The 12081-nt window shown below is 34.5% G+C and overlaps 1 protein-coding gene across 1 annotated transcript in view; it reads right to left on the bottom strand.

Moving 5' to 3' along the window:
* Positions 1-12081, bottom strand: part of celsr1b (cadherin EGF LAG seven-pass G-type receptor 1b) — a 58513-nt gene that overhangs the window by 26049 nt on the left and 20383 nt on the right. The window contains exons 3-6 of the mRNA XM_067380490.1: positions 10283-10505; positions 8657-8772; positions 7135-7223; positions 986-1143 (exon numbers count right to left, since the gene is read on the bottom strand). Coding sequence (XP_067236591.1) covers positions 986-1143; positions 7135-7223; positions 8657-8772; positions 10283-10505 — 586 coding nt within the window. The remainder of the gene's footprint in view (positions 1-985; positions 1144-7134; positions 7224-8656; positions 8773-10282; positions 10506-12081) is intronic.

Genomic DNA, 12081 nt, shown 5'->3' with positions numbered 1-12081 from the left:
CTGCGAGCATATGGTCTGACCCTAGCAGTTGCATTTCAGAGGCTTTACGGACCATATCTCCTCTTATCTCAGATGGATCTCCACCATCTCACACTGCTCTGTTCTCCACACACAGAGACAATTAGCTTATAATGGCAAATCCCAGCCGCAGATAAGCCGGGAGTGTGTTTCCATTGTACAGCCCATAAAACTGGTTTGACATGAGACAGAGTGCAGATTGGTGGAGATTAGGAAAAAAAGATGGAGTGTAAGGGGAGAAGCAGAATGCTGTGTAATCTCCTGTAATGATCAGCTATTCAACACCCGTCGGTGGTTAGCATGCCTTCGTGTACTCAAGTTCCTCTATCCCGTCACACTCTTCCTTTCAGCACACAATATCATGGCCTGAGGACTTTAGATGGTGGAAACATGAATGAAAGTGGGAGACAGGGAGTGTGAGAAGAAAGAGAGAAACAGGTAGAGCGCCAGCCTGTCAGGTAGGGATCACAACAAACATGAAAACGCCACATGAAATCACAATTCCTTAAAATACTCAATGTTTTGTGGTTTCTGAATTCAGAAAATGCTAACTTGCTAATATGTTAACAATAGCATGGTATAGCACTTGCTAACTGAGTTTAGAAATATAAAGCATTTAACATACATACTCTCAAACCAAGCCGCATGCACCACTTGTCAGCAAGATGGTAACTCTACAAAAACCAACATTAACAGAAACTCTTCTAAATTAGCATAACTAAACAATAATCACTACTCACAAATTCCTTAAAATACTCAATGTTTTGTGGTTTCTGCAACCCATTTTACTTCTGCAATGTCAACTGTTTTCACCACTGATAATAATAAGAAATGTTTCTTGAGCAGAATATTAGAATGATTTCTGAAGGATCATGTGACACTGAAGACTGGAGTAATGATGCTGAAAATTCAGTTTTGAATCACAGAAATAAATAATATTTCATGTTTATTTTAAGAAAACACTTACTTCTTTTGGCCTGTTTGGGTACCACGGGCCGCACAGCTGTAGTTCCCAATCTGTCCCCCGAAACTCAGTGCCATGGCCACATCACAGTCATCGACGGCAACTACAGCAACCTTTTCCTCAGAGGGACCGTGAGGGATGCCAAGACGCCCTATATTGGGCTTGAATAAAAAAAGTGGTGTTTTTAAATTTTAACAGTTAAAATTGAATTGTATTACAAAGTTATTTTGTTGGCCCTAACAGTTATCTGGACACTAAAGCTTAGCTTAAAAACTGTATGTGTAGTTATTAAACTGTTGAAAATCAAGAGATCACATATTATTTTATTGTACTGATAGAAAAATAGTACATTTTTTTATATATTCACAGCCCGGTTTCACAGACAGGGCTTAGGCTAAGCCAGGATTAAAGGGATAGTTCACCCAAAAATGAAAATTTGATGTTTATCTGCTTACCCCCAGCGCATCCAAGATGTAGGTGACTTTGTTTCTTCAGTAGAACACAAATGATGATTTTTAACTCCAACCTTTGCCGTCTGTCAGTCAAATAATGCTAGTGGATGGGAACTTCTACTATAAGAGTAAATTAAACTTGCATAGACAAATCCAAATTAAACCCTGCGGCTCGTGACGACACATTGATGTCCTAAGACACGAAACGATCGGTTTGTGCGATAAACCGAACAGTATTTATATCATTTTTTACCTCTAATACACCACTATGTCCAACTGTGTTCAGCATTCGCTTAGTGAGGTCTGATCGCGCTCTGACAACGGCAGTGATGTCTCACGCATATACTTCAATGAGAGCGAGACATCACTGCCGCTGTCAGAGCGCGATCAGACCTCACTAAGCGAGTGCTGAACGCAGTTGGACATAGTGGTGTATTAGAGGTAAAAAATGATATAAATACTGTTCAGTTTCTCGCACAAACTGATCGTTTTGTGTCTTAGGACATCAATGTGTCGTCACGAGCCGCAGGGTTTAATTTGGATTTGTCTGTCGTGTTTTTTATTTACTCTTATAGTCTAAGTTCCCGCTGACTTGCATTATACCACTGACAGATGGCAGTGGTTGGAGTTAAAAATCATCATTTGTGTTCTACTGAAGAAACAAAGTCACCTGCATCTTGGATGCGCTGGGGGTAAGCAGATAAACATCAAATTTTCATTTTTGGGTGAACTATCCCTTTAAGGTATTTCAGTAACTTTTATAAACGTAGAAAAAAAAACATTACTGGTATGCATCTTGAGACAAAACAATGGCTCTAACATATTTTAAAGTATGTCAGTACAAGTTACTTTCAGTTAAAACAGCTCAAACATGCATTTTAGTCTAGGACTAGCTTAAGCCTTGTCTGTGAAATTGTGGGTAAATATATTTACAGTATTGCCATTTTTCTTTATACAATAAAATATTTAGATGCTTTTATATCTAATGATTGTGGATCCCTCGAAAGGAGATCTGTTATTTGAAAACTCATTATCTAATGTAATAAAGATCACACATGTCTCATTAAACCTTTATCTTAAATCTTCATCTTAAATCCTGGAATAGAATTCCAAAGTTTGTGTATCTGAGGAACATTTCCATTCACACCTTTGTGAATTTGGAGATAATAGGTCTTGTTTGTCTGTAATCTCTAACACACAGCACGAGATGATTGTTTACCAGTCTGTGACATTCTGGCCTTCTCAGCTCATCTAATTAGATTATGCCAACAAGATGCTGGCACAGAGGAGATACCAGACAAAGAGAGCACATCATTTCATGTAAAACCTCCCCAGAGACCCACACAGTTTCCACAAAACAGCAGAAATTTGTATTATCATCTGGCAACACCCTTCCCCCACGCTAGAGGCTTTTTGAAAATTTCAAGCTCATTAAAATTGATTTTGTGGTGTGTATGATGTGCTGAACTGATCTTTGATGTCTGCCCTGTGGTGTTAAAAATGTCCAAGTGACAGTTTGGTGTGATGTGAACATCACTCGCTCCTGAAGACTCGCTGCGGTCACCATTCAAACTATGTCTATCTGTTTATCTGTGTAGCCCTTGGTGAAATAAAAGAGAGTGAAAACAGAGTAACATTTCTAAAGCATTTGTCTATATAACCAGAACAACAACGACAATAAATTTGCTGCAAATTATGGTATAATAATAATAATAATTATTATTATTACTATTACTATAGTTGTTGTTGTTACTATGCTGCCTATAAATCAAATTGATAAAAAATATATTAATGTTAATAATAAGAAATTACACTTGTTTATATATATATATATATTTATTTATTTTTTTCAACAATTTTTTATTGTATATGTTTAAAAATGATAAATAAATGCTAAATAACAAAAAATCCAAATATTCATAAACCAGAAGCTAGTTTTAATATTCCTCTCAGTTGCTTCGCAGAGATGAAGGAGGGAATGTGAGTAGACTGGTAAACTGGTCAACAAGGAAATGCATGAATGGGAGAATTCCTATACTCTGACGCAAGTGTCATGGAATAAATCCAACCGGTCATGGCCTGAAGCTGACTGCTCAGTCAACAGCAGTCATTTAGCTTTAAAAATGGTGTGAAAACCTGGAGAAAAAACAGTTTGAAACACCTTTAACGGACCGAATACCTTTCAAATATCATGTTTCTACTGCTATTAAAGTGGACGCACGTCTCTATTACAGTTTTTATTAGGTGCACAATAATCTGAAAAAAAAAAAAAACATTAAAAAAACTGATTCAGGATCAGTGTTGATGACCCTTAGGAAGTCACCGCAACTCAACCCTCTGCCACTCATAATAAGGATCCGCTTCTTTGATGATCCCACAATCTCTGCTGTCTCGAGTCCAACGATGAAAATGAACTCAATGACAAGCTCAATGACAAGCTCAATGCCCTCAGGAACACACATGCACACAAATCCGACAACGGCTATTAACCTCCAGCCTTGTAACTCATCAGCCTTTTTGTTTCAAAGTTCAAAACAATGGTTCAGGGATTCGGAGGCCTAAACATTCCCCTTTCCTAATGCACTGTTCAGTAAAAAAACATAAACATAAAATCAGTGATCTGTTTTATATAGGAAAACAAATGTATTATAAACCACAAAAGGTTAGGGAACAATATTGTAATAGCCAGTGTAATAGCTCAAAAAATATACTAAATACAGGTAATGATTCTTCTGAATTGGATGAGAACTGGCTAAAAAAAAAAAAAATCTGATTATCACGATTCAAATGTCCTCCAGATACAAAATATGTATAAATGCTATGAACTTTCATATGCTGAGCATTTATTACTGGTGTACACAGTGTAGAAATACACAGACGCCAATTGATTTAGTTTTCTTTGAATTCATGTTTCTATCATGAGCAAATGTTTAATAATACAGTATTATTTGTTTTAATACTTTTATCTAGAGATGCAGCGGATAGTCAGGGTCAATATATCCTGTCAGTCAAAAGAGAGCAGGAAAATGCACTGAATTGTGTAAAGAAAAATTGAATTTGTGTAAAGAAAATGCTAAGACACCAGTTTGATATTCAATATTAATAGTAATTTTATGAATTAATAACATTCAGAAAGTTAATATTAATTTAATCTTCAGAATTTAATGTGAGTGTGAGAATTTAAGTAATGTGTTTATGTTTATAACTGATACCAGTTAATCTAAATGTAGATGAAATCTAAAAGTAGATGAAATGGAGAGAAATAAAGTGTTTATTTGCATTTCTTTCAAAATATAATAATTAAAAATATAATGATTGATTATTAATTATGATTAAATTAAAAACAAGGTATAAAAGGCAGAACCCCCAAACTATCGTTATTAGTATCGGCAGATATCGGTGGAGAAATTTAGTCTCGTGCATCTCTACTTTTATCCAGCTTTTAAACTGATCAAAAGTGACAGTAAAGGAAATTATAATGTTACAAAAGATTTATTTTTCAAATGCTGTTCTTCATTAAAGAATCGTGTAAAAAATGTATCACAGTTTCCACAAAAAAATTAAGCAGAAACATTGATAATAATAATGTTTCTTGAGCAGCAAATTAGAATGATTTCTGAAGGATCATGTGAAGACTGGAGTAATGATACTGAAAATAAATATATTAAAAAAGTTATTTTAAAATTTAATAACATTTCTCAATATCACTGCTTTTATTGTATTTTTGATCAAATACAGTAAATGCAGCCTTGGTGAGCAGAACAGACTTCTTTCAAAAACATTAAAAAATCTCTAAAAGTCTCAACAAACTATTAGGGATAAAGGACCACATTAACTGCCAAACTGTGAATAATGCTAAAATTTTCTATAATCAAAGGATTGTTTGGAAAAATCGCAGTAGGCAGTCACTAGCCGAGACACTTTAAAATGAAGAGACCTCACACTTCAAAGCATCACTGTGTTACAGCTGCGCCCTGTTGTGTTTGCTTATTATTACTCAAGGTAAATATCTGAAAGTGTCTTCAAAGACAACTCGAGTCTATAGACAAAATAACACATAGGTTGCACTTTGGAAAGCAAAGATCAATGGGGTCAAAGATTTTGAGACACCATTTCACAATATGGATAACAGACAATTCAACCAAATCTTATTAGAAACTTTCAAAATTAATTAAGGGTCAAAACAAACTCTATGTTATATCAAGTACTTTTACTACAGTTTACCTCACCAAAACCTTACCATATGGCAAGGTTATCTTTCATGGTTTTATTTCATGAAATATTCTGGAGATTTACAATAATAGGCCGGGTGGTTTTATGTTCATGTGCAGCAGAAAAAAACGTGTGCCATCTGGTGCTTTTAGAAACTCCAAGTGTGTCATTGTAGTCCCAGATTAACTCAACAGGGGGTCTGCTATTGTCTGCGTTCCCAATCAGACTATATTGAACTTGGAATTGTTAAAAGGCAGGGTTAAGGGGGAGATGTAGCCACAATGGAGCAAACACGACATATGCATGGGGGAAAAGGGGTGTTGAATCTAAATAGACGCCTTTAGAGTCTGATCTTCCATACAAGTGTTTACAAGTGTTATGTAATGTAAGTGCTCCAATCCAATAATACACTCCCCAACTTGCATTCTACATTATATTATATACATTTTGGATGCAACCATTGTTCTCAGTAAGATTTCAAACTTATGTTGGCCTTTCATCTGTTTAGTGCACCTTGGGTAGAGGTTATTATGGCCCAACAAAAAGAGAAACCTTCAGCATGTTGTCTCAGGGAAGAATGCTGCTTTTTAAGAGACTTCAGCGAGATTCTCTAAAGCTTCATTATGATTCAATCCAGGAATACTGAAACACAGGCTCAGATGCAAAAAAATCTCCTTTTTTTATTTTACAAATACTGTTTTGAAGTAAGGCTGCATGTAAATAAGGTTACTAAAAGGTCACTTAGAAACATAAGAAGAGGTTAATGAGGGCTTAATGCATTCAAGCAGAATTAATTGCTCATGTAACTACAATATGTTCAAGTATTCGCAATTCAGCAACAACAAACAACAAGAAAAACTTGAGAACTACTTGTTTCAAAACATGAAGAACAAGAATTTAGTACCTTATTAAATAATACTAACACTATGGGTTACAAAATACTCTTAAAAACGAGACGCTGTGTAACAAGACACCCAGGTAATAGAGAAGACACATCTAGCTTTTGGCCATGAAACATGACACATGACGTATTACACATGCACTTCATAAATGCATTTCAGAAAATGAAATATGAGGGTCTAAAAACTGAACGGGATCAAAGACGTAGAAATACAAGATGTTTTTTTTGACCTGAGATCTTAGAAGATACTGTGAACTTTGATACAGCTAGAGATGCCGCTGATATCATGTGTCTTCTTTCATGAAATATGGACACAGAGGCACTGATCTCATCAAGAAACACGTGACTTGTGAGATTTTTACTTCCTCTGGCATAGGGCCAAAACATTTCATGAAGTACAAGCAGAACAAATTTGTGTAAATTGTTCGTAAAACCATTCTTACATAATGCCTTGCACAATCAATGCATTTAATGATTTAAACAGCAATTACTTTTGCTAATGCTTCATGAATGAGGTCTATTGACTTTCCAAACACATGAACTACATTGACCGCCCATTCACATTGTGTTCAGTACAAATGACTTACCTTGTTATAGTAATGTAGATGTACTGTGTGCCATTGTCCATCGCTAACCCCACCAGCTACAAATGGAGTCACTGTGGTTTTAGTTTCTCCTGAACAGAAATAACAGGAAAGAGGAAACCATTTTTTTCAGTAACTCTGTGTTAATTTTTACTACATAGATAGATAGATAGATAGATAGATAGATAGACAGACAGACAATATGCAATACAATACAACTCCCAAATAACTAAATTCCAAACTATCTAAATGGCTCCGAAGCACCTTGAGTATTTTAATATGTGTGGCATTTTTTCCAGTCTGGTGGACAAAATAAGTAAATCATTATCACGGAGATAATGGTGTGTCAGGACCTCCCATGACAGCACTTTCCCTCAGTGCATACACTGTAAAATATCTTACTTGTTTATATCTCTCTCCAACTTAATTAATTTGAGCGATGGCTAGTAAGCTGGGACAGACCTTTGACCTCAGAGGGTTCATAATTTACCAGAATCACTGTGTTGTTTGATGTTTCACATTCCAGGACAGTGGAGGAAATGCCTTTCACTGTCTTTATTCTCAGCTCATGTGGACGGGTGACCCTCAGTGCAGTGGTAAGACGTAACAAGCATCTGCTCATAATAGGACGCTCTAGGGATGAATTCCACTACCGTATTTCCTTTGGAAACAATTCTGACCTGTTAAAAAGACGGGACGTGGTATTTCACGCACACTGACTAGACAGTAACACTTGTTGATGTGTGAGATTTAATAAAACAAAGGAAAAGGTAGACAGAGGAAGTGTGTTTTAATGCTCTTTGGCCACCTGCTTCCTTTGGCACAGCTCTGGATGCACAAATACGCACTAATGTTTGAGATATGACACTCAAAAACAGTAGATGAATATTCAGGACTCTTGTTCAGATTTTGTTCAGATTCAAATTGATTTAAAACCAGGTGTTTGTAGTTTGAGCAACAAAAAAAACAAAAAAACAAAACCAAACAAAACCAAAACCAAACAAAACCAAACAAAAAACAAAACCAAACAAAAACACACCAAACCAAACCAAACCAAACCAAACAAAACAAAACAAAACAAAACAAAACAAAACAAAACAAAACAAAACAAAACAAAAAACAAACCAAACCAAACCAAACCAAACCAAAACAAAACAAAACAAAACAAAACAAAACAAAACAAAACAAAAAACAAAACAAAACAAAACAAAACAAAACAAAACAAAACAAAAACTGATTATCAACTCGATCCAATACAAAAAATATGTAGTTTAAAATCTGATTAAAAATGTAAAAAAATTAGAATTTATGTGAAGGTAACATCATTCACAAAGAAAAAAAAATTCATTGGTTTCATTAAGCAAAAACATTGGGTACTGTTCTTAAAACAAAACCAAAATAAACAAACAAAACAAAATTATATTAAATTAATTTTATATTAAAACTAAATAAATTATCTCAGAGGGAAAATACAGAGTATTTTTTATTGAATGGTGCCGCTTAGAGATGAAATTCAACTACTTACCAGCAGAGAAGGTCAGCTGGATTTGCTCTTCAACAATTTCAATCGCAATGAAATCATGCCTTTCATTAAACCTGCCATTATACAGCAGCAGGGCATTTCTCTCCCTGGTAGCAAACCTACTAAAAAAAAAAAAAAAACAATATTAAAAACATTAATGCATCATAATTAGCTTTCAATTCTATTCAATTCTAACCTTAATGCATATTAATTAGCTTGTTTGATAGTGTAAAGAAAACCAAACCAAACCAAACCAAACAAAACAACAAAACAAAACCAAACAAAAACAAAAAAAACATAAAACAAAACCACACAAAACCAAACAAAAACAAAAAAAACATAAAACAAAACCACACAAAAACAAACAAAAACAAAAAACAAAAATAGGTGTAAACTTTTTTCTTTCTTTTTTTACACCAGATTTATCATATTTTCATCAGACATTTTATTTTAATGAATATTCATTTCTGATCCACAGATCAATAGCCCAAGAACATCCTAAGATCACTCACAACAAAAAACATGCATGCTTCACAGAAGAATAAAAAAAGATAGGGAGTGGAGGAAAAGGAAGTGATAAAAGCTGCCAAGAGACACAGCTAGAGGTAATGACGCTGTAATGGACGGGGGAAACTGATACTCTGATGTTTGCCAACCTCTGGTATCTCAGTTGGCCCTGTGGTGAGGGCACCTGGGATTTTTGCAGGGAGAGGTGTCAGATAGCACATGGCAAAGGGGTAGACTCACAGGAAGTACGAACAAAGATGCCTCACCGCACGCGGCATCCTGTTTTTATGTTTGCCATGAGAAGAACTTGCGTGGTTGGTATGCACCGGTGTCTAATTTGCTAGATCAGTTACAAAGTAATTAATAAATGCTATAATGGGAAAGTGAGGAGACGTTGTAGAGGTTAAACAGGTGTTTACCCTTAGTTTCCCTGCAGGACATTTTCCCAGGACACGACTGCACAAGATTTGCACGAGAATCAGACGTAATTAACTAAACGTGACATAAAAATAAATATAAGAATATGTCAAAATAATAAAAGCTAAACTGAAACTACTGAAACCAAATAACTAAAACTGGACTAAAATGTAAAATAAATTTGAGTATTAAAATTTATATTGGTTATTTTTATTAATAAAATTAATCATTTTATTTATTATTATTTACTATAATATTTTCTTATTTGAATAGATCTTAATACAAATAAAAACATTGTACTGTTTTTATTAATAAAATGTATATTGTGTGTTATTTATTATAATACATTTTATTTTGAAAGTATTAAAATATTATTTTATTAATAATTTTGTTTATTATGGAATATTTTGATTTTAATAGTATTCAAATAAAAATATTTTATTTTTTATTAATGAAAAGTATTTAAAATATTATTATTTATTATAAGATCTCTTATTTTAAAATTATTAAAATATTATCTTATTAATAACATTTATTATTTTGTTATTTATTATAAGATCTGTTTATTTTAATAGTATTCAAATACAATTATATTTTAAATAATGATAACCCTCAGCTAATAGACATTATTGGCTAGAGAGGTAAGTGCATGGATGGATGGATGGATGAAGTGATTGATGGAGTAACTCTAGAGGGTTTACTGACATGAAGGAGAGGGTGAAGTGGAATCTCTGCCTCAGGCCTCTGAAGGTGACGAAGGACTGGCCAGGGAAGCTGCGTGTGGTCATCTCGCAATAGGGCTTCTCGTACTCGCCGTCAGGACACTGGCACAGGAAACCTCCCACCAGCAGGTCCACACACCTGCCTCCATTCTTACACACACCTGGGACACAGCGGCCTGAGCGTGTGTTCACCTCACAGCGCTCTCCTGAAAAGAAAATACATGAGAAACATTACTACAATAGCAAACTAATTTTTATGTTTTGTGAAGAAAGTATGAGTGGTGTGAAAGTTGATTGACTAGGGTATTGTTGCCAAGGTGTTGCTATGCGGTCCTTGAATACAGATCTGTGAATTTCTGTGTAATACTGTTGAAATTGAAATACTTACAATTATTTGGGAAAAGGTTACCAAAAAAAAAAAAAAAAAAAAGGTTACAAAAGGGGGGTACTGTAGCGATACAACAGAAGAACCATTTTGGGTTCCCCAAAAGACCTTTCAGTAGTCAGTTCTTAAAAGAACCATAGTGTAAAGAACCTTTTTCCAACAATAAAGAACCTTTTGTGCATTGAAAAGATTCCATGGATGTAAAAGGTTCTCCATAGAATCATAGATGCCAATAAAGAACGTAAAAGGCTCTACTGTGATAGAATTTGCAGATAAAAGTTGTTCAATTCTAACACACTCCACCTTATGGTTTGCTAAATGGTGACATAATTTTCATTTTTGGCTAACTAATTTTTTAATAAAATGGACAGTTCAGGTCTGGGATGCTGTTTGGTCATTCCATTAATGCTAAATGAGGTAACAAACCCACATTTCATATGTCCACTGACACATAATAAGTGCAATTCGGCCATGGAACTCAATTTCAGATAATAATTGGAAACGTGTTCCTTTAACTCAACCTTCTAGCCCAGTCACTTGAGTGAGCTTAGTTTTAGTTCCAACAGGACAAAAGCTTCCAGTTCTGTCCAAATGAGACAGCTTCAGAGAGAGCATTGAGCACCATGTCCTCTTTGCTTAGTGATTCCAGGCAGGCCACTGTGCTCACTGACCCAGACTAACCTTTGTTCATACTCTAAAGAAACAGGACCACAGCCAAGCAACAGAAGAACAATGAAAGAACCCTGGTGGTCTGTAAGACACCTGTTATGCTCCACTAGCCTCATAACGTGACATGAGATCTGGGGTGAACTGATGATGGCTCGCTATTGGAAGATGCTGCTAGCAAAAGTGATTTTTTTCTTATTTATACAGGTAGATGTTTGCCAGAGGGTTCTTTTGATATTAATCACAATAAATGATTCTGAGATTGTGAAAATTCACGAAAATCTCATAGCTGAAAGATAAGACTGCCTTTATGTTGCAATAAAAGTTAACTGATCCTGATAATTTTGTTTCCTGAACATTTTTTTAGCTATCTTTACATATATGCGCATACGGACCCAAAAACGAATTTTTGCCACACTTGTCGACAGCAGGTGAAATGAAAATGAAAATAAATAAATATTAATTAATGGCCATAAATATTAAGGTGACACTTTACAATAATTTCTTATTTGTTAACATTAGTTAATGCATTAACTATTATAAACTAACAATTAGCAATATATTGAATAAAACAATATATATTTTTTAAATGTAATATTTATACAATTTTTACAGCATTTATTTACCTTTGTTAATGTTAGCTAATAAATATATTTAGGTTCATTTTATTTCACAGTGCATTAACTAATGTTAACAGATACAATTTTGATCTTAAAAAGTATTAGTAAATA

This window comes from Chanodichthys erythropterus, chromosome 24 (genome assembly GCF_024489055.1).
Source record: "Chanodichthys erythropterus isolate Z2021 chromosome 24, ASM2448905v1, whole genome shotgun sequence".
Classification (NCBI taxonomy): Eukaryota; Metazoa; Chordata; class Actinopteri; order Cypriniformes; family Xenocyprididae; genus Chanodichthys; species Chanodichthys erythropterus.
Note: the sequence above shows the minus strand (reverse complement) of the source record. Positions and strands in the feature narration are given on the sequence as shown.